Source organism: Calidris pugnax, unplaced genomic scaffold (assembly GCF_001431845.1).
Source record: "Calidris pugnax isolate Ruff unplaced genomic scaffold, ASM143184v1 scaffold17, whole genome shotgun sequence".
NCBI classification, from domain to species: Eukaryota; Metazoa; Chordata; class Aves; order Charadriiformes; family Scolopacidae; genus Calidris; species Calidris pugnax.
Window position 1 is genome coordinate 10,546,150 of NW_015090794.1, and position 23,016 is coordinate 10,569,165.

At 37.8% G+C, this 23,016-nt stretch overlaps 1 protein-coding gene across 38 annotated transcripts in view; it reads right to left on the reverse strand.

The window, feature by feature from the left end:
- Nucleotides 1-23,016, reverse strand: part of RBFOX1 (RNA binding protein, fox-1 homolog (C. elegans) 1) — a 1,244,625-nt gene that overhangs the window by 80,602 nt on the left and 1,141,007 nt on the right. For 35 of the 38 annotated variants that reach the window (XM_014936484.1, XM_014936479.1, XM_014936480.1 and 32 more), the window contains 4 exons: nucleotides 14,632-14,775; nucleotides 12,081-12,134; nucleotides 6,433-6,525; nucleotides 4,697-4,757 (listed from right to left, as the gene is read on the reverse strand). In XM_014936484.1, the coding sequence (XP_014791970.1) occupies nucleotides 4,697-4,757; nucleotides 6,433-6,525; nucleotides 12,081-12,134; nucleotides 14,632-14,775 (352 nt within the window). The remainder of the gene's footprint in view (nucleotides 1-4,696; nucleotides 4,758-6,432; nucleotides 6,526-12,080; nucleotides 12,135-14,631; nucleotides 14,776-23,016) is intronic. The other 3 variants (XM_014936483.1, XM_014936473.1, XM_014936465.1) reach the window with 2 other exon arrangements.

Sequence of the window (23,016 nt, forward strand, 5' to 3'; positions counted from 1 at the left end):
AATGAAAGATTGGACTGAATTTCAGATGTGTCAGCTTTCGCTGTCTAAGAAGCTGATAGACACCTCTCAGCTTCTAAGTTACACTAAGAATGCCACAACTTGTCTGAGAGAAAGAGAAAATCTTAGAAGACACAGATTGCTCTTCACAGCTGAAAGCTATGCTCATCTTTCAGTTCCTTACCTCTCACAGAGATGGCTGTCTCATCGAACTTTTTGGAGCTTATACAGGAAATACTTCACTCATCGTGAAAATAACAGTAATTAAACTTAACTTTATCTTGTCAGCCAGCAATGTGCTGGCCCATAGCTGTGTGGGTTAATCAAGTGTGATAGGAGTTGATGTATCCGAGTGAGCATCTGCCAAGTTAACCCTACTGCAGCAGCTGGAGGAGACACATTCTCTGCAGTGGGTGTAATTTTGTGCATTTTTCTCACTGTCGCAATATTAATCTCCTCAAGTTGAAACTATAAAAGCTCAAAACTTAAAAACCAAACAAGGAACCGAACAACCCCTCTGCCTGCCCCAAACTCCCATCCCATACTGTATTTCAAAAGAAATACAGGGTAAACATGCTGAAGGTGAGGAAATAATTGTGCTGCACAGTGTAACAAGCTTTGGTAGAAAGTGGGGCACAGCGATGCAGAGATATTACTACTGTATCGCTTCCCAGGCCAGACAGGCACCCGTGGCTGGAGGAAGGCTCTGGCAGGAAAGAAGCCCTGTGACAGTTTGCTTTCCTCTTGTTTGCAAACAGAGGGGAGGGAAGGGGAGTAGGAGGGAATTCTATGGTGGTGATAGTCACCAGCTGCATACTTGAATCTAAGTTTAGATCAACAGAAGGCTCAAATTCAAGACACCGCAAATATAAACTTCAAAACACACATATCCCTCTACTGATCGCTGTTTTGTGCTCCTCATTCATTGCTGTGTTTCTCTGAATCTATTTGCACATAATTCTCTATTCCCCACAACACTTGGATGAACATCCTGAATTGCAACATGAGCATCAGAAGAAATGATCTGGACGAGGGGATCGAGTGCACCGTCAGTGAGTTCGCAGACGACACCAAGCTGGGTGGCAGTGTCGACCTGCTGGAGGGTAGAGAGGGATCAGGACAGGCTGGATCGATGGACCAAGACCAACAGGATGAGTTTCAATAAGGCCAAGTGCCGGGTCCTGCACTTCGGTCACAACAACCCCCTGCAGCGCTACAGGCTGGGGGCAGAGTGGCTGGAGCTGCCTGGCAGAAAAGGACCTGGGGGTGATGGTCGCCTCTGGGCTGAACATGAGCCAGCAGTGTGCCCAGGTGGCCAAGAAGGCCAACAGCATCCTGGCCTGTATCAGGAACAGTGTGGTGAGTAGGGCCCGAGAGGTGATCGTCCCCCTGTACTCAGCACTGGTGAGGTCCCACCTCGAGTACTGTGTCCAGTTTTGGGCCCCTTACTACAAAAAAAGACATTGAGGGGCTGGAGCGGGTCCAGAGAAGGGCAACAAAGCTGGTGAGGGGTCTGGAGAGTAAGTCTTCTGAGGAGAGGCTGAGAGAGCTGGGGTTGTTCAGTCTGAAGAATAGGAGGCTGAGGGGAGACCTTATCATGCTCTGTAACTACCTGAAGGAGGGGTGTAGAAAGGTGGGGGTCGGTCCCGTCTCCCAGGTCACAGGAGACAGGACAAGGGGAAACGGCCTCAAGTTGTGCCAGGGGAGGTTTAGATTGGATATTAGGAAACATTTCTACACCGAAAGGGTTATCCAGCATTGGAATAGGCTGCCCAGGGAAGTGGCTGAGGCACCGTCCCTGGAGGTGTTCAAAAGACGGGTTGACATGGTCCTCAGGAATATGGTTTAGTGATTTTTTATCGCTTATTTCTTATTTATTTTTTTGTCATAGTTAGGTTGATGGTTGGACTAAAAGGACCTCTTTAAGGTCCCTTCCAACCTAGACGATTCTATGATTCTATGAAAGTATAACTGTGAACAGGACAGGTTGGAACACCTCAAAAATGTCTCCAAAATATTTTTGCCAACAAGCAGAACTCCTGACAATGAATTTATTTGCGAAGAAAAGGCATTTCTATCTCCAAAGCACATGAGGTCAGCCATCAAAATCATCCTATCTGATAACAAACTTGCACAGAAAGAGCTCTCCTAGCAACCGAGCATTTATTAACTGCTCATTTCAGCAATCATCAGAAGTCACTGGAAAGCTTACTTATTTCAAAAACCATCTAGGACACAAAAGTAAACCACTTATTTGAATGAAGCTGCATATAGTTAAAAATAAAACCCCAAACAGTCTTGGGTTTTGTGCGCTTTAAGATCTACCGACTTTTGCAATCATACTTACAATGTGACTCTTACCAAACCAGCAGTATTCAACAAAGAAAGAAAAAACTGAGTGCATCTTATTTTTAAATTACAATAAATATTAGTGCTTGATGTTTTCAGGTAATACAACAGGTGCCCAACTACATTTTGAATACCTGCCTGACATATCAGTCACCACATACGCCTTGAAAAATATAGCCACACATTAAAAAAGTGGTTCTGAAGAGATAGGCACGTGCAAACAAAAAGCTTCTGGCTATCTGCGTCAGAAGCATCTTGCAAAAGTTAATATGTTTGTAGAAGAATACAGAAAAATTTGTCCTATATTTTATTTAAAAGGTGAGACCTTTAAACAACAATAATTGTTAATAATCAGCTACAGGTCTGGTTAATTTCTGACAAAATGATAATAGACTAGAATTATACAATGTCAGCATGACTGACAACAGAAGAACTGATTAAACTATACGAAGCACCTTGCACGTCTACACTTCATTCCTTGTCACTTGTAATGATTATGCAAGAAGAACATGATTCTCCTTGTGTGTTTACTTTAGGGGATCTCAGACATTAAAAAAAAACAATAAAATCAAAATGTATGAACTACAACCAGAGTTTGCCTTGGTGGATACCCATCCAAAAGTGCAAAAGAACATCCTGCATGCAATACCTCGGATGTATGGATTCACAAACATAAATGCTAATTTTTATGCACTAAACAGGATGTTCCATACTTTTGGTGAGATCCACATGGAACAGAACGGAAAATGACAGACACAAACCTCTTCAAGTGGGAAAACATTTAACAGTAGATTGTCATCAATGATAATTTATGACCTAAGTAATCCTGCAGTGCAGGAAACAGAGGTGAACCTCCTCTAAAGCCAGATACCATCTCTATTTCCAGCATTCCCTTCCTTCACCACTAGATGTGCTGACATGTAACGGGTTATTTGGTAATTACCATTTTCATAGCCTTAGAATAAGATGAACACAAAATACACACCACAATTTACAGAAAAACTAATTTTACACTTTTATCACCTCAATAGAGCAGACAAAGTTCATAGTATCATATGCATGTAGTTAATTTAATTCATTACTGCAACAAAATCTTGTTATGTGACCCATCCAAGCTTTGTGTCTCTTTCGCTAGATTCACTCAGGTGTTTTAAAGCCAGTAAAAATGAAGGAGATTTTCCCATCTGCATCATTTGCAAAGTTCCACATTTACATACAAAACAAGGATGAAAACAGTTTCTGAGAAAGCATGAGGAAAATTTCACACTCTTCTTCTCCATGTCATTTTAACTAGCATAATCATCACATGTCAAATGAAGACCATCACTTTATTTTTACTGTGGTAGGAAAAAATTGTGACTCTTTCATTAAAAAATAAGCCACTGTTTGCCCTGGGTTTTAATAAAACCTCACTAATGACACCTCAGAGAGAGAAAATAAGATCTTTAGAATCTTATTTCTTTTCTAAAGAAATAAGAAAGAACAACGTATGTGCAGATTTCATCTGGATGGAAAAAACTTAATTAAATTGAAAAGCAAATAATTATAACTACATAATGTAGTAAAACTAGAAAATGTAATTGCAATTAACTTGAATCAATGTATTATTGTTTGACATTGTTAAGTTATGAACTTGTTAGAATTTTCTGAACTGGCAAATGCAAACAACTCAAGCATGTGATCAAACACTGCCAAAGGAAACATTTTTAAAATCCATTGCTTCCAGACTCCTCAAATATCTATGGATTATTTTTCTATCATTAAGATACATTATACCAACTTAGGTCAGTATTAGAATGAGTTTTTTTCAATAGCTTGGAATTTAGTTTTTTTCCAGGGAAAAAAAGCTGGAAACAGCACTGAGTTACAGTTTGCCCTTTACTTCAAATAAACTGAGGATGGAAGCCACAGAAAACTATCTTTGACTAGATGCGTGTCTTGGTACTAAAAAGTACCTCATGCCTGACAGAGACATTCTTCTGACTGGTCTCCCTACCTCCATCATCCAAGCAAAACTGAATCCTCTGATTAGTTCATTCATTGCAACATCAACACTGCACAAAGCTAGAAAAAACCACTTTCCTATCAGGTGCATTACCCTATACAAAAGCCCCCGTGGTTAAACACTCTAATTCCAATCAGGCAAAATGATGCACGCCGTGCCCATGTGGCTGTGAATTAGCTGAACTCTACACAGATGGAATTTCTGCCCAGTTGTTGGACAAAGCCTGAGCCCAAGGAGATGCAGACTGGGACACTTCATGAGGAGATGAGTCCACCCATTCAGCAGAAGAGTGAGGTTTCCCATGCACTGACATTAAAACAAAGCCATGAGATGTCATGCACTTACCATTCGTGTAAGGGTTGACGGTCTTTTTATTTGTCATTACACGTGCTGTTGCATTATTTACCTAAGCACATAGAACACTGGATTAGAAAGGGTTACAGGGAGGGTTCATGTTACTATTAAATGCATGCATTATTACTGCTATTAGTCATGTAAAAATAAAATGCAATTTAATTTATAGAAGGCAACAGGTGCATAACAAAATCATACTATTTATAATTACATTTACTTTCATAACCATTTTAACTTACAAATCATTTCAATAAAGCAACATCATATCATTTAAACTTTAATAAAAAGACATTAAAAGCAAATTAAAAGGTACTGCATAATTTAAGACTTAAGAGCATGCTTGTATTCCATGATAACACTGATACAATAAATACTCAAAACAGAAAAAAAGATTATATGAAGGAACATGCAGTGGAGTAGAAGGGAAAGAGACAAGGTACAAGGAAACAAAGAAAATGTCAAAAAAAGGGACAAACGAATTTTAGCAGTGTGCAACATAACCCTTTAGAAGAGAAGTACCATTGGAAAAGCAACATCTAGCATTCAACACTTGGAACAAGAGCCTTTTTCATTGCAAGAATTAACAAAATCATTCAAGCTTTAAAATCACAGCTAACAAAAGGATAAAAAGAGGGTGCATTATTTAACACAATATGGAGTTAACAATCTGAGTAAGATGTGCACGAAGTCATATCCTCAATCCAATCAGTGCCTCCCAGGCTTGCTTAAAACGTACACTCAATTACAGGCGTACCAATATAGAAAAAAATGTAGCATCAAGAAAACTTAATACAACAAGTCAAAAAAATTCACGTGGTATATCAGCGCTAAATACGTGAAACGGCAGATGGACTTCTCCACTTACCATTCAGCACCATCGCCAGCATGGGTATGTATACAGTTACCATGGTTACTGAGAGTTTGGTGAGGGCCCTAAGTGCTACCGTCGAAGGGGGAAAATGAAAAGGCAAAATATGCAACATCTTACTCAAAAGACGACAGCATTTTCAATTGGTATTTTTTTTATTCTAACAAATACGACTGAGGCAGTATTGAAGGGGATCCAGTGGTAGTAAAACGCATTTGTGTTGGTTTGTTACTTGATAGGAATGGCTTGGGCCATCCAGCCAAAGTAGCCTGATGGTCTCATTAAAAATTAAATGTTAAAATTTGTCAGTCTCTAGTCTGGCTTTGTTTATTTTTCTGGTACATCTTTTGGATGCTTCTTTCCCAATTTGAATTTTTTGAAAGCCACTGTGGATCCCGCATCAACCCTGCAGCAAAAAAAAAAAAAAAAGGAAAAAAAAACCAAAATAAAAAAAACAACCTTTTGTTTGTTTTTGTTTTGTCTGTCACACTTTTTTTTTTGTTGTTCTCAAATTTTTTTCTTTTTTTTGTTGGCTGGTTTTTGGAATCTACTGCACCCATCAATTTACAAAACATCCAAAATAATAACTTCAAAATATTAAAGCTTTCATTTTTTTTTTCAATTCTGTCATCCACCTTTCAGCAATAATGATAATAATAATAATAATTACAAAAGAAATAATAATAAAAAACCCAAGTAAGGCCAATTCTCTCTCTTTATATATAAATATATATATATAAACAATGGGAAGGGGAAAGGGGAGCACACAGAAGACACCAATGATGCATCTGAAACAACAAATGAGAGTGAAGCAGACATTTATAAAAAAGATGAAAAGGAAAATATTTTGAACATGCACCTCGATTTTACGGCCCTCTACCACGGTGCCGTGTAATTTCTCCCTCGCCCTGTCCGCATCAGCACTATTTTCGAAAGTTACGAAACCAAATCCCTGCATGCAGGAGGGAGAAGGGGGGAAAACAACATGCACATTATTATTTCAGTCAATGACCACTTGTTTGCTTATGTTCTCTCTCTTTAATTTAATATTTTCTTGTCCTTGCTTCATTTCTGTAACATGCAAATTAGAAAAATTATAATTGTATTGAGATGTGCAATAAATAAGCGACAAATGTGAACAAATTTTTTCTGTCATCAGTTAGATAATACCATCTGAGAAATTCAAAGAATGATACCAAAAATACCTTTCTATATGTCACTACAGAGGAAAATAAATCTAACAATAAGAAAATGAAATTAAAATAAATTACAGTGTCTTCACACAGAAAAAAATGAACTAATGAGAAAAGAAAATGAACCACATTTTAATGACATGCAGATATCTCAACGAAATAAAAAACATGTGCACAAAATTCAACACTGAATGTCAATATACTCTAAAACATTGCCTACTTAATCATGCTCTTGTGATCGTAAGAAACATTGTTCCCATGCAACACTAGGGTAACTTAAACTGTTGTCAAACTATACAGCCTTTACTTATTTTTTTATAAAAGAAAAAAAAAAGAAAAGAAAACCACCAACAAAACAAAAGTACCTTTAGAACAAAGTATAAACTTTCTTGTATTAACAGATCAAATAAAATCACATGATGTGAATAGAAAAAGAAATTCTGATAAAGGAATAAAAATGCAAACGCTTTGAATAAATTTAACTGGTTCATTTACTATTTATGTATATTACTTTCCACATCCAGAACATGCAACTGGTAAAACTCCAGAATCCCGTGTTACTGGGACAGGAGAATACTTGACAAATATGAAATTCTGCCTATGGCAAATGTTTTGCTTTATAATATTAGGTTAAACAAACATTTCCAATCCTACTAAAATTCTTTTTATTGTGCTAAGTTAAACACTGTTTACAACGGTAAATTATCAGACATCGAAGAAACATTTTAGAAACATACACCAACCCTTTGAAGTAATTGTTACAATAGCACTACAATGCCTTTGCATGCTCTCCCAAAGTCATCCAAACAGATAAGCTTCTCTCTCCTCAGTGCTTCCTAACAAGAAACGTGTTAAGTTACAGCCACTTTATAAAGAATAGGCATTGCCGTTCCTATGTGAAGTCCTACTACAACCTTTTTCTTTCCTGTTACTTTAGCTTGACCTATGGAGTTAAGGCTTCCATCTGTGCTGCTCCTCAGCAATAAGCCATGCCTCAAGCCCTCCTCATTCTCCAGTCCAGGTGCTAAGGTTAGTGGTCGCTATTCACCCACTTATTCTCTGCAGTTCTACCCATTATGTACATAGTGACTGATATAAGAAAAAAGAAAAAAAAAAAGAAAGAAAAGGGGAAAAAAAGAGGAAATGAAGATGTTTATACATTTAAAACAAAGAAGAGATCAGATATTAAACTCAAACCTGACACCTAGCACTGAGAAAAACAATGGATATGAGCTACAAAATTAATTCACCAACAAAAAGAGTTAAGAAACTATCAGGATTGTTATGTGAGTTTTTGGGGTTACTGCACCTACTCAAAGAACACATTTATTTATGCCAGTTTATAAAATAGAAAGTGACATTTATATGACAGTAGCAGTTTATGTTCTATTCTCTTCAAAGTAGCTTAAACACATTGTCTGTTGCTCTTTTTTTCCCCTCTTTTGAAGGCCCACTGGAGCCCGAGCTCAGAAGTGCTCTATCAGCAGCTCCACTTCCAGCTGAAGCCATTCTCACACCACCTGATTCTACACATTTTATCCACCCTACCCTCCATAACTTTAGCACAAAGCCACGACCTCACTGGTCACAAGACACTGAGGCTGTAACTCTCTTTTCCCCAAAGCACAAGGAGTGTTTGAGAGAAACTCAATCCCCCTCCTCAGTACCGATCCCTACATTTTAGATGCCTGCAGGAGCTTTTTTTATACCTAAACCCTTCCTCAACTTTAAACTTTTATTTCTTCTTCAACTGCTCCCTCCCATCTTGTAAAAGCTCTGTGAAAAAGAAAAAAAGCTCATAATTTAAGATGCCATTAAGAAAATTTCACAGCAGAAACCATCACTGCAGCCATGGACCCAACGAGCCTCGCTCCCTGCAATGGCAGAAACTCCAATTCTGTTTGGTCTCCCCTCTCCTCCCTGCGGAACAACCGCCCCCCTCACAACTGCAAACACTCGGGGGGAGTTGTTTAGTCACAATTTTGAATCAGTCTTCTTAGCTCACAGCACTACAGTTAATTTTTTTCAAACAACTGAAGGGAAAGATAAAAACCTAATTATATTAAAAAATAAGAAAAAGATATAAAGTGGAGCCACAAGCCAAGATAAGACAGAAACTTCAAAGATTCTGAAAAGAATACTCATTGTAATTTTTTAATTTCTTATGTTGTACTTATTCTCATAATTAACACCATTTAAATTAAGCTCTTATTATTTATGCAAATCTTTAATTTTACCTAGCTGACACAGAAACTCAATCAGAGAACATAGATTCTTTCATCACATATTAAAATATCTACACAAACACGTTAACATTGATTTTATATGCACCTGATTCGACAGCTACTTTAGCTTAGCATACTATGTATTTTATTAACCAATGATGTACATTTCTGCATTTTATTTTTCAAGTCTGACAAATGATTTAATAATAGCCAAGCTAGTACTTGAGAATGTTCTGTTTCAATGTTGGAGGTGCTTTGGAGTTCTTATTTGAAGAAATGTATGTTAATAAGATATATATTGATATATAGAGAAACAGACAGATTTATGATAGTCTGTATGTATTACATAGCTGTACAGAGCATTAATTTGCAACTATAAAAAAATAGTACTGTTCATGTTCCTGTATCTTTGCAGCCTTGCAATTGTGCCCGAGACAAAGCCATTCGCAGCTCCATGGAGAGCTTCAGTGCTGAAAGAGCAGAGTAGCATTAAAATATGCACAGTACTGGGAGCTGTGTTACAACCTTCCAAGAAGAGTGGTAAACGCAGAGAAAGGTAAGTTACCAGCAGTTTTTAATGCTACTTTAATCAACAGCTTCAAGAATTTGCAAAGTTAAGCCTCATTTATTTAACACAGGTTGTAAGAAAGATCTACAACAAAACAACACTGACATTCTTGCAATTGTTATAAAATGTCATCAGTGTTGCCATACAATTCTAGCAAAGATACCTTAATTTATGACCCCAAACAAACAGAAATTTGTAGTAAGAAACCTGTATTATTTCACGGTTTCTTTTATGGAAAGACACCCTCTGCAAGATTATTTTATTCTTTATGGTGGTGCTGCAGCTTTATGTTTTTTGAAACTGCAATTCCATTTTTCTTAACTATTATGGTATGAAAATGAGATTACTTCTGTTGTTTTTTCAAGAATCTTTTAAAGCATTGATTATTGGAATAAAAACAAACAAAAACAGAAACAAAACAAAAATGCTAGCAATTATTTTATGCCAAACTGCAGCTAGAAACAAATTTGAATTTTGATCCTGCAAACTTTTTTACCTGTACTCAGTTTGAGACCACTTAGTAGTCCTTTCAGTTTCAGTAGGATTTTATGAAAACATAGATAAGCACTGCCAGGAATGGGACTTTAATCTGGTGCATCTTAAATCCTATAGAATGGACATGAAACGATCAGATTAAAAAAATAAAATAAAATAAAATAGATGTTCCTCTTATTCCTAATCCTATTTTTTAATTTCTATTTAATTGAGAGAATTTAAGTGTACTTCACCAAATCAAAATACTATGTAGCTATAGCTGAAATAACTCTAAACAAGCAAGAAGCAGCATACATCAGTTATGAGATGCATCACAGAGCTGCTGTATCTTCAGCAGCTTACTCGGAGCCAGTCTGCATGGACCAACCCAGCACTGGATAATGTAGAAGTATTTAATAATAGGTCTCAGTCTCTAACACAGTGTTTATCTGAGATAGTGACATTACAAGATGACCTAGAAAAACCTCTCCCTTGTGAAATCCTTTCTAGGAGGCTATTTTAAGCACAAGGATGTTTGCACTGATGCAAGATCACTATTAAAAAACTCAATTCAGAAATACCTCCCCATGCCACCCCCCACACCTTTTAGAAAAGCCTTACGCTATCTGATGCAGACACGGTGGTTCAAAGTCCTACATTTGTAAGATTCAATGGCTAAACAAATGTGTACACCACCACCACCACATGTTTACTTGGTTCCACTCCATCTTCAACAGAACCAACCAAAGTTTACTCAATTCCACTCCATCTTCAACAGAACCAACCAAAGGTGGCAAGTAGGATGTCTTGAAATTTATACTACTGTCCGGTAGAAGCAGGTTCTGGACAACTAACATCTTTTGCAAACACTATTGAACACTCATAATTTAAAGCTAAGAAATTTCAGCCAGATTAGGAAATTCTAAGCCACCAAATCCCATCCATTTTGGTTGTTTACTGAAAAAGCAGTACATGTTCCAATTGGGTTTAGGCTAGCAGGCAAGGGTACTAATTAATAAATGTCAGAATAAGTTTGAAACACAAACCAGGAAATTTCAGCTATTAAAAAAAAAGGTAATGGCTTTAAATTTAGCCTATAAATACAAACATGTTAAGGGAAAAATTAACAAAATTAAAATATTTCTGATTTAAGAGAGATTTATGATATATGTGATTCTTAAAAAATGACAGATGACACTATAACAGGAAAAGAATTCCACTGCTAATAATAAAACATATATGAGTTACAGGAAGACTGGACCATTGGTGGATAAACATTCTAGAATGTCTGATATGGGAGGAAAAGGAAAAAGATATCATGCATATGACACACATAAACCCTTATAATGCAGCTGATAGCACAGGTGAAGCACACTGGGCTACAGTTGTGCAGCAGCTAACGATGCTAATGCAGTCATAGCCATTCTATCTTGCTTTATTTCTTAAATATTGAATAAATTGAAGTATGCATTTAAGGCAAAGTAATTTTCAGAAAAAATTAAATGTTTGCAATACAGTAAGAACTCGTTTAGTCAAATAACTGTTAAAATAGATTGTTTTCAAAGGGTTGGTGTACTGAAGCTTTAACTAAAGAGGAAAACATCTGCACTTAGATAATCTAGAGCAATCACATATTTTCTCAGCTAATTACTAAAGAGGATAGTTATTAGGTATCATTATCATCTTTCATTTCAATAGGGGAAAAAAATACCTGTACTAATACAAACCTGCCTACAAATATCTCTAAGTATGGACTCATCTTGTAAAATAAACAAGATAATTACCATTGAAGGATACAGACAGCAGAAATCAACATTCCCATAAAACAGATGACAGTTTGGAGTAGCTAAAATTACCCCCTTTAAAAGATATAAAATGAGTCCAATGATTTTCATGCTGCTTAGGAAACTGAATGACAGCTCAGAAGATGTTTTCAATAACGTGGAATTTCAGACATTATTTTTTACAGCAGTGCAGTTGTTTCCTTTTACTCATATAAATATTTTAAACAAATTAAAACATTCCATGGGTGAATTAAACTGCTTACCTTTGAGCCTCGCTCATTAAAAATAATTTCAACATCTAAGATTTTACCAAATTGCTGCAAAGAAACAGAAAAGTCACATGAAAACAAGATCATTTCAACACTTCTTATCATATACAGTATAAACACTTGTTTCAGAAAATGGTGCACTACATAAAAAAGTTAAAGAATATAAAATCAAAGATAGTCAAGCACTGAAAGAAATACACTGGAGCCAGACCAATATTACAACTAAATTGTATGTATCATTGCACTTGTTGCTATCACTCCACATAGGCACTTATGAGCTTTAAGTTCAGTGAAACCACCTGACAAAGAGCAAATCATCATTAAACTGTGATCACAGTGATGTGAAAGTCCCAAATTAGTTATTTTTCATTTTGTCTTTGCACACAGTAGTTTACTTCATTGTGACCCATCCAGTCTGGCTGCCATCACTTTTTTTTTTCCCCACATGTAATATGCTACTGGTTAATTTGCTTGGAGTATAATAATCCTCACTAACAAGACAGGATAAACAGCTGCATGAACATTATCACCCTCTGGTCATCCTTCCCTCTGAAGAACCTTTGCCTCAGAAGACTTTTTGTGACTGCTTTCCAGGACAGGTGAAGGAGTTTGGGTCGATTTGCTTTAAATGTTTGACTCGGGCAGTGTTTAGTTGGACCACTTTCTGATATGACACATTTTGTGATGTGACACTGTAATGTATCACGGGGTCACTTCTGTTATTTCATATGTCATTAACATGCAGTATGGATCAGTGGTAACACTCATAAGTGACATAATACATTAAACAAAAAGGCAGAAATTAGAGGCAGGCAAATGAAGACTAGTCTAACAACAGTCCAAGGAACTGCAGAAATGAGCCTATACTTTAGTATTTTAATATATGATAAACAATTACAGGCCAGAAAGGACAGTATTAGTTCTCTAGCTTATTCAAGTGTTTGAAGTTGATTATGAAAATCAACCATCATTTGTTATCCCTTGGCTTATTTAATGTTCTTGCATTCATCATCTAATTAACGTTTTAACTGCAACTTTAGCCTATAACCAGACACTGACTTAAATTTTAAACAATCCTCCTCTGCTGTATTTATGTCCATGTAAAAAGGTCATCTGCTATTTGTATAATGTGGTGATGATACAGTTACCGTATTTCACATCAGATATTTCAACTCGCACTTGCAGGAATTTCATTTTTCTATCAATTCAGAAGCTACAAGTTTACTGTTACCAAGTCATTCTAAAGCTGGAAAGCTCTAGCCATTCTCCAGTGACAGTCTTTTGAGACCTAAGACTTAGAAATACTGAAAAAAAACCATAGTTTTTATTCACTTATAAAATACTACTTTCCCTCAAAAAAAACCCCTTTCATTTAACGTACTTTCAAATAAAATCCATCTATTTTAAGTGGGTTGTTTAATTTAAATAAATTTGCATACCTTTCCCTAGAGGATTAATTATTATGCCTTCTGCTATTTTGCTGATGTGCTGTAAGCTGCATTTAGGGGAGGTTACTTGTAGTAAGTCAGATATTGGCAAAACAGTCACTCCCATTTTCCAACCCTGTACCAGGATTCTTTTTCCAGTGACTCTTTCCTTCACTTCATACACACAAATACTGAAACACAATGTCTTAACTCACATACAAAGACATTAGAAGAACTTAAAAATCTGAACTGAATGTGAAAGATGGAGAGAAGTACAGTGCCATGAAGTACTTGATGCTGCACTGCATAACAAACTGTAACGCAGAAGAGAATTAAATTTTAGTGAGTCAGAAATAAGAAAGCAAAAGGGACCCAAATGCTTATGAGTACTAACTTGGAAAGGAAAAGCTGGGTTCTCACAGCAGATCAAGTACTAGCTCTAGATTTTATTTAGTGACATTTCAAATTAAATCTGAGTTCTTGGAGCAGGAAGAAGAAACCACAACTAACCTCTCATCGTTTTGGGCCTAGAATTTATGGCACGTATGAGACGTGTGAAACACAGCCAATGCACAGGAAGGAACTTAAAGGCCTGGGCAAAAGCAAAAACTGAGAGACTTATAGAAAAGTAATGGACCTTATGGACCTACAATACCTGTGGGGATGGTTGAGGAATCCTACGCCGGCACTTCATGTTTAAATTCAGCCCATGTCTTACCTCTATAGATTTGGGTCCCACGCTCATGAGGTCAAGCATTGACTATGGTACATCATGCTCTCCAAAAATCAATAAATACAGGTGTATAAATCCAGATGTGTACAGCAGAAACATATATGCATTCAATACTTCAAGCCATCATTGGTAGATTTTTCTGAATGTAATATAAACCAGCACAATACATAGAATACACTCATCTGTACCACATACAGAACTGCTAGAATTTTCTTCTCCCAATTGTGACTTGCAAATCAGATGTTTGGTTATAAATAAATTAAGACAGAATCTTTACTGAAAATGGTTAAACAGCCCAAATCAGAGATACTGCTCTCATGATTGCCTGTAATATAAAATAGCTATTGCAAACATAAAAAAGCATAAATAAAGTATGAGTACTTACACCAAACATTTGTCTAAGATCTGGGTCCCGGAATCTGAATGGTATATTTGAGACGTGAAGCCGTTTTGGCTGTGATTTGTTTTCTGTGTTTTCAGAAGATTGTGTCTGTTGCTGGCCATCGGTCTGTGCTGCATCATCTGTCTGCTAGAAGGGTAAAGCAAAATAAATTAAAGTTCAGTGTAAGTATTTCTGTTATTTTTAGGATAAAGTAGCGACCTTAAATTCTCAAAAAATAAGACTAAAAGGAGCTAAATCTGCTCAGACAAAGGTACTGAAGAATAGCAGAAGCCGATATACATGAAAATCAAGTCTGTTTCTGTATGGGTTTCATCAGTATATGTTTTCAGTAATACTTCTAATATATATTTGGAATACCTGGAGAATAAGTGATTATTATTTGTTTATTTTCTTAGCTACTTTTAATGATGAATAAATATATCTCCCTATATTATGATACTGTTGATAATCCTTTAACCTCATCAGTGTTTGCCAAATGGAAGAAAAAGAATCTGCATGTCCAAATAACAGCCTACTTGCAGGGGTAAGCTATACTCTTTCAAATAAGATTAGTACTTTCATTCGAGGTCACTGGGACTCCTCCACAGGAGGTAGGTAACACATCACATCCTAGCTGCCATTTGATAAGCGGTGCTAATGGGCACTAGAGGGTCATTTTGTCTAGATAAATGGTCACCATTATGGAAAAGGCCTTGAGTTGTAAAAGGGAACAGGAGTATAATCAGTGGTGAAGGTTGCCTGACATAAAAGTGAGACCTGGAAACAAAGTTTTACAGATTATGTTTCTCACCTAAGTAAGATCATGTCATGGCACTTCTTGCAGGGATACTGTTCCCTAGTTTTAAAATGCTATTTTATAATTGAAGGACGTTGCTGTATATTACAATTTAACAAACAAACTTAATTTGAACACACCTAGAGAGACAATGTCCTTCATCCAAAAAGTAAAACTGACCAGTGCTGGTCTATCAATGTATTATAGAAATTTCTGGGCTGTGTTCTTTAATGATATCATGCAGTGCTTAATTAATCACTACTTGTAAAACACACATTCACTAGAAACAGATTTTGCATTGCTATGTAAAACCAGCATAGTTATTTTCTTTTGCACTGGTAGAAGAGATTTGGAAAGAAAAAGAAGAGGAAAGAAAATAGTTGAATGAAGCTAAAGGATCCTCTATTTTCTCTGTCCTTCCTCTTTCTTCTGAGCATATTCATCTTCCAAGTACTCATTTCTCTCTTATTTTCTCATGTTAACAGTTCAGACCGTCTTTCTGACTTTTTTAATAAAAAAAAAAAAGAACTCTCCTATCTCCTGCTACTATCAAATTCTTTTAAGAGACAACAGTTTTAAGCAAAATAAAAAATGGTTAAATAAAATAAACCTTACCACACAGTTTTAGTACCAATAAGCCTGTTGAGGAGAAAGCAAAAGAACTCAAACAGAATACATAATTTTCATCGGCAATAACTACATATAAATTTAATTCTAGGAAGTTAAATGCAACACCATCTTCCCCAGCAAATGCAAATATTCTCAAACTCAAAGCATAAACATCTACAATTTCTTGTACTGCCTATACTTTTGTGCTAAAAACACTTTACAAATAAAGGTCCTTATCTGTTGATAAGCAGGTCCCTGATATCTGCTGGGAAGGTTATACAGCCAAGCATGTACAGTCCAGAAGGTTCCTCCAGTGTACTGATGATAACTTCTTGACTCAGGTGGTGTAGGAGCCAACAAGGAGAGAAGCACTACTGGACCTAGTTCTGATGAACAAAGAGGGACTGGTGGAGGACATTAAGGTTGGGGGCAGCCTTGGCTGCAGCGATCATGAAAAGATAGAGTTCAGGATCATGGGTAGTATGCACAAAACAACAAGTAGGATTGAAATCTTGGATTTCAGGAGGGCTAACTTCAACCTCTTCAAGAAACTGCTTGGAGAAATCGCAGAGGTTAGGGTTCTGGAAGTTAGGGGAGTTCAAGTGAGCTGGTTGATATTCAAATATCACTTTCTCCAAGCTCAGGATCAGTGCATCCCTAAGAGCAAAAAATCAGGTAAGGGAAGCCGGAAACCCACATGGTTGAGCAGGGAGGTTCTGAAAAAGCTGAAGTGGAAGAAGGCAGCTTAAAGTGTGTGGAAGAAGGGACCGACCACTTGGGAAGATTACAAGAAGGCCATTAGAGTATGCAGGGATGAAACGAGGAAAACCAAGTCCTCCTTGGAATTAAACCTGGCAAGGGATATCAAAATCAACAAGAAGGATTGGAGGCAAAAGAAAAACTAGAGAAAATGTGGGACTGCTGTTGAATGAGACGGGTGCCATGGTGACAGAGGATACCGAGAAGGGGGAGTGGCTGAATGCCTTCTTTGCTTCAGTCTTTACTGCTGACGCCAGCCCTCAGGAGTCCCAGACTTCAGAGGTAATGGAGAAAGTCTGGATGAAGGAAGACTTCCCCTTGGTTGAGGAAGATCAAGTTAGAGAACAGTTAAGTACACTGGATATCTGCAAGTTCCTGGGTTCTGATGGGGTGCACCCATGAGTGCTGAGAGAGCTGGCAGAAGTCATTACTGGGCCACTCTCCATCATATTTGAAAGGTCATGGAGAACAGGCCTGAGGACTGGAGGAAAGCCAGTGTCACTCCAGTCTTCAAGAAGGGCAAGGAGGAGGACCCGGGAAACTACAGGCCAGTCAGCCACACCTCCATCCCTGGAAAGATGATGGAGCGACTCATTCTGGTGTCATCTCAAAGCATATGGAAGAAAACTATCAGAAATAGTCAACATGGATTCACCAAGGGGAAATCATGCCTGATTAACCTGATAGCCTTCTATGATGGCGTGAATGGATGGGTAGATGAGGGGAGGGCAGTGGTTGTCTACCTTGACTTCAGCAAGGCTTTCGACTCGGTCTCCCACAGCATCCTCATAGGTAAGCCTCAGAAGTGTGGGTTAGATGAATAGACAGTGGATTGAAAACTGGCTGAAAGACAGAGCTCAGAGGGTTGTGACTAGGGGCACAGAATCTAGTTGAAGGTCTGTAACAAGTGCTGTTCCCCAGGGGTCAGTACTGGGTCCAGCCCTCTTCAATATATTCATCAATGACCTGAATGTCATTGATGGAATGTACCCTCAGCAAGTTTGCTGATGACACAAATCTGGGAGGGGTGGTTGACACACCAGAAGGCTGTGCTGCCATTCAGTGAGACCTGGACAGGCTAGAGAGCTGGGCAGAGAGGAACCTGACGAAATTCAACACAGGCAATGTAGGATCGTGCACCTAGGGAGGAATAACACCATGCACCAGTACAGGTTGTAGGCTGATCTGCTGGAGAGCAGCTCTGTGGAAAAAGACCTGAGTGTCCTGGTGGGCAACAAGATCACCACAAACCAGCAATGTGCCCTTGTGGCCAAGAAGGCCAATGGCATCCTGGGGTGCATCAAGAAGACTGTGGCCAGCAGGTCGAGGGAGGTCATCTTCCCCCTCTGCCCTGAGGAAACCGTATCTAGAGTACTATATCCAGTTCTGGGCTCCCCAGTTCAAGAAGGACAGGGAACTGCTGGAGAGGGTAAGGCAAAGGGCTACAAAGATGATGAGGGGACTAGAACATCTCTCTTAAGAAGAAAGGCTGAGGGACTTGGGTCTTTGTAGTCTGGAGAAGAGAAGGCTGAGAAAGGATCTGATCAATGCCTCTAAATACTTAAAGGGTGGGTGTCAGGAGGACGGGGCCAGTCTTTTTTCAGTGGAGCCCAGTGACAGCACAGGAGGTAATGGGCACAAACATGAACATAGGAAGTTCCATCTAAACATGAGGAGGAAGTTCTTTACTTTGAGAGGGACAAAGTGCTGGAACAGGCTGCCCTGAGAGGTGGTGGAGTCTCTGTCTCTGGAGACATTCAAAACCCACCTGGACATGTTCCTGTGTAACCTGTGCAGGTGGACCTGCTTTGGCAGGGGAGTTGGACTAGATGATCTCCTGAGGTCCCTTCCAACCCCATATCATTCTTTGATTCTGTCCTTGTCATTTCTGCTGAAGCATCAGTTCAGCAGCAGCACCTACATTTCATGGGATATGATACCTGTACACAAATACAAACTTTTGTGCACACTAAAGAAGGATTTTCAAGGAAATGGGAACAGCTCACATGAAAACCTAAAACTATGTGAAGAGATGTGCCACCACATCTCTTCATCTGCTACCCCCTGAACTCACAGACAGGGTCCGACAAACTAAATAGTCCATCTTCACAATTTTCTAGTGATTTAAATACCAAACATGTCATATAGCTGTTAAGAGGCAAAAAACATGTTCTATGCTAATCTCTTGCTATCTAAAACCAACTCAAAAATTCAGAATTTATATTTTAGACAACTGTTTCATCCATAAACACCACAGAGATTACTTTCTACCTTCAGGCCTTAGAAGGAGAGAAATCTGAAGGAAATTTGGCATATGAGAGCAGTGGGGGATGAGGGACTGGAAACTCTTGAAATACAACACTCCAGAAGAATTTAAGGTCAATTGGATTAATCTGAAGAGAATTAAAGAATTCTGAAGGTGCCATTCAGCTTCAGGAACAAAGGGTGCCCCAGGAAGAAATTATATAATCAGCACACTGTATCAATGCAAATTGGAAAAAGTAATTTCTGTTCACTGTATTAACATAAATGATGAGAAACAAGGAGTAGGAGGGTTGGACTGTGCACTATTAGCATACCAAAACATTAGGAGCAACTTCTGTACCAAGAAGCTGAACAGATATATTGCCAACAACAAAAAGCCAGTGAGGTTTCTGAAGATGATGCTAAAATGAAGGTGCTACAAATTATGGGTGAAGTAGGTAAATCCAGGTACTGTTATATTCTGGGTGTTTCTTTTTGATTTTATCACTTTTGTTCACAAAAGCCTGAAATTTACAGTTCAGCAAAGAATGCCTCAGAGTCTGGGCAGTAAGGACTGAAAACCAGAAGCCAGAAAGTCACTATCATCAAAGATTCATACCTTTAAATACCCTTAAAGAAGTGTGTGGCAGAATTAACAGGGCTAAACCATTTAAAATGTAGTAAAAGGCTTGACAATGTAACATTGTCTTTACAAAGCATATGATCATCTAGAAATCTATGGATAAGCTCAGGAGATCTGCAGAAGGATAACTGCAAATTGAAAATGGAATGTGAAGCTTATACAAAAATTTACGAGTAACACCAAGGAGGTAAAATACGTATAAGGACAGGGGACAGGCTGGATTTCGCATAATCCCAGAAAGGAAAGTTTCAAAGCCCTGTGGACTCAAAGAGCTAGGATACCTTACACATAAATAATACATTTCAGGAGAACATTTTCATTGCTAGAGGATCTAAAGACTGGTGTTTGATATTTCTTTAAAAATTAATTGAAGTTGGTATATGACATTAGCTTGGCTTCATCCCCCTAGTCTAGCATGCAATCAGTACAAGTCCTGATCTATTATGGGTTTGGTCTCTTTCAACAGGCTCTCCTGACTCAATCAAGCAAATTAGTATGCTTTATGCAAAACAAATAAAAAAATAACCCCCCAAGCCTCATCATTAAACAGAAATTACATAAAAGGTAGTATAGCCTGTGTGTTTTTTCACAACTTGATCTTTTCAGTACAAAGCCATATCAAAGTTATCTTCACATATGAAAAAGTAATGAATTTAACTCTGTGAAGAGATTACAATTCATAAACCAACTCTTCAATACATTTTACCACTGGAACTATTTACTATCTGGTGGTCTTTGCTGCTTCTGTGTCTGTATGGGGTTTTTTCCCTAAAGAAGATGGCAATGTAAATTCATATATAACGTCTAATCCGTTATAATCTTGTTTATGGAGCTGCTGTCTAACCAGTGATTTTCCATGCCATATTTGTGCAGTTTGTTATTCCTGTGCGAACACCTTGCATTTGATGTTTTTGAATAGCATCTTATTTTTCCAGACGATATGTACAATTTATCAAGATTACTTTGAATTCTAATCCTGTCCTGCAATGTACTTGCAGCCCTTCCCAGCTTGGTATTGTTGCAAATTTAATAAGTATACACTCTACTCCATCATTCAGATCATTAATGTAAATACTAAAAAAACACTGAGTCACCACAAATCCCCGCAGAACTCCTTTTAATAAATCTTTTCATTTTGATAGTGAGCTACTTCTTAAACACAGTTTCTAGTTTTCCACCCAACCTATTGTAGCTGCATGCTTACTGTATTTCCCAGTCTGCTTAAAAGCATGCCTTGCATGAAAGTGGCAAAGCCTTATGAAAAGCAAAATACAACATTCAAGGCTTTTCCTGTGTCCACAAGACCACTACAGAAGTAAAAGACTATCTTCTTGACAAATCCGTGCTGACAGCTATTCTTCTTGTACTTTCAGGTGTTAAAAATGCAGTGTGCATTTACTTGTCCCAGTATGGAACACAACTGGAACTCTGATGACAGCACATCCCTTGAGCCTACACAACCAACCCTTCTCTCTCTCTCCTCTTTGAAAGCCAACATTATGTCTACTCTACTCAGGTTCTCCAGTACCTCTACTCATTCTCCACAAGGTAACAGAGACAGACACTAATGGCTCCAAAACATTATCAGTTTAATCTTTAAATACCTTGGAATGCAGCTAATTAGAAACAGTTGGCTGAAAAAAAAAAAAACCACCACACCTAACTTACCCAAATATTCCTTAATTGGTTTCTTCCATCTTTGAGACAGACAACTTTTACTGACAATTAGGAAATTACTGTAATAATCACCCAACTGAGGCTGACTTCCACAGTGAGGAATTGTGCAAAGAAAAAAGATTCTTCCCAAGGTTGCATTTCATCTTCACTCTCAAAGATTTCCTCTAGCCTGGCATCAATGAACAGTGTGTCCATCCTGGCTGGAATCCCCTCCAGAACCACCTCCCTTCCGGCTGCCTTTTGTACACTCAGTCACAGAACTCATCCCTGGCACGTTCCAATAGCAATCTCAGTTGATAGTCTGGCTCCAGGAAGCATCAAATCACCTGAAATCCCTATTATTCCTGACTTCAGTACTGTACCTCTGGTAGCCTGCTAAAGATGTCATGCACTGAATCTCACCAGCTGGATGGCTGTGCTAATTTTAAGAACAAAGAGGTTCTCTTCCCCATCTAATAGTTACCCAGAGGCCTTTAAGGGTCTCTCTCCTTCTACAGTTGTGACCTTAGATAAGGCATCCCCTTAAATTACAAAGGAACAATTCCTTTCTTGTCTGCTCTTCCAAATCAAGGTTTACAACCTTATTTTCAACAGCACATAGTTTTTGCAGGTATGAATTTTCAACACAATTTTGAACTTTTTTATGGCACTTTAGGCCCTTCTATGGTGACACAATTGGTCAAAACAGCATCATGTGAGTACAACATGATCCAGTGTGGTCACAATGTACACAGCAGGTGTGGACAAAGTTGGTACAATGTTTATTACAGGGCAACAGCAAATACCCCAAAAGAAGACTGCCTCCATTTACAAAGCCTGAGGTATGGAATTTCTATGAGACCGTAAAGTCCCAAAACATTTCTAGAACCTTATATTATTCTTTACAACCGTTAAAGTTGCTAGAAAAAATATAAATATCCAGGGTGTGATAGTTCAAATAATTTTAACAGAAGCTGTTTTGCTATACAGGTAGACCACGAAGTAAAGCAATGAATGCACTGGGAGCTGAAAGCCCTGGTAATACAGACCCTCTGTGCTATAAGAGATCAATGGTAAATGCAGGTTCTCAGCACCCTTGAAAATTACTACAGATTGGCTTTTTTGCTATGCATGTCAGTCAGCACTGCATCAGGTTAGTTTGCAGCTCTGAGGTTTAAGATGTCATTTGTCATCTTCACCAAAAGGTCATTTCCACCGATTTGCTGCATGACTTTTTTTCTGGTTCCACTGAGAACATATTTCTAATTTAAAAAACCTAATAAACAGTTACATATTTTAGCAGATTATTGATGAGTGTTGCCTGGAGGGAACTACAGGATGAAAACTTTGGCATCCTATTGACTATGAAATGACAGAAACGGCTTCAAAATCTTATTTCTGTAAAAAACATTTGCTATGGATATTTATTAATACACAATTGCACACAATTGCAAGTTTCCAGCACCATTTTATGTTATAGATGTTAAAATAAGTTGCTGAAACTTGAATCCTTTAATAACTGTTGATTGCATTTGCAGGCACTTCATACAGAATTGAGATGCTCAATTTTCCATAATAATTTCTAACTCAATCGATATATATGAGCTAAACAAGTTTAATCTTGGTGAAATTTAATTTAGGTATGGACAACATTCAGAGAAAATCATGTGAGGCATGCCTA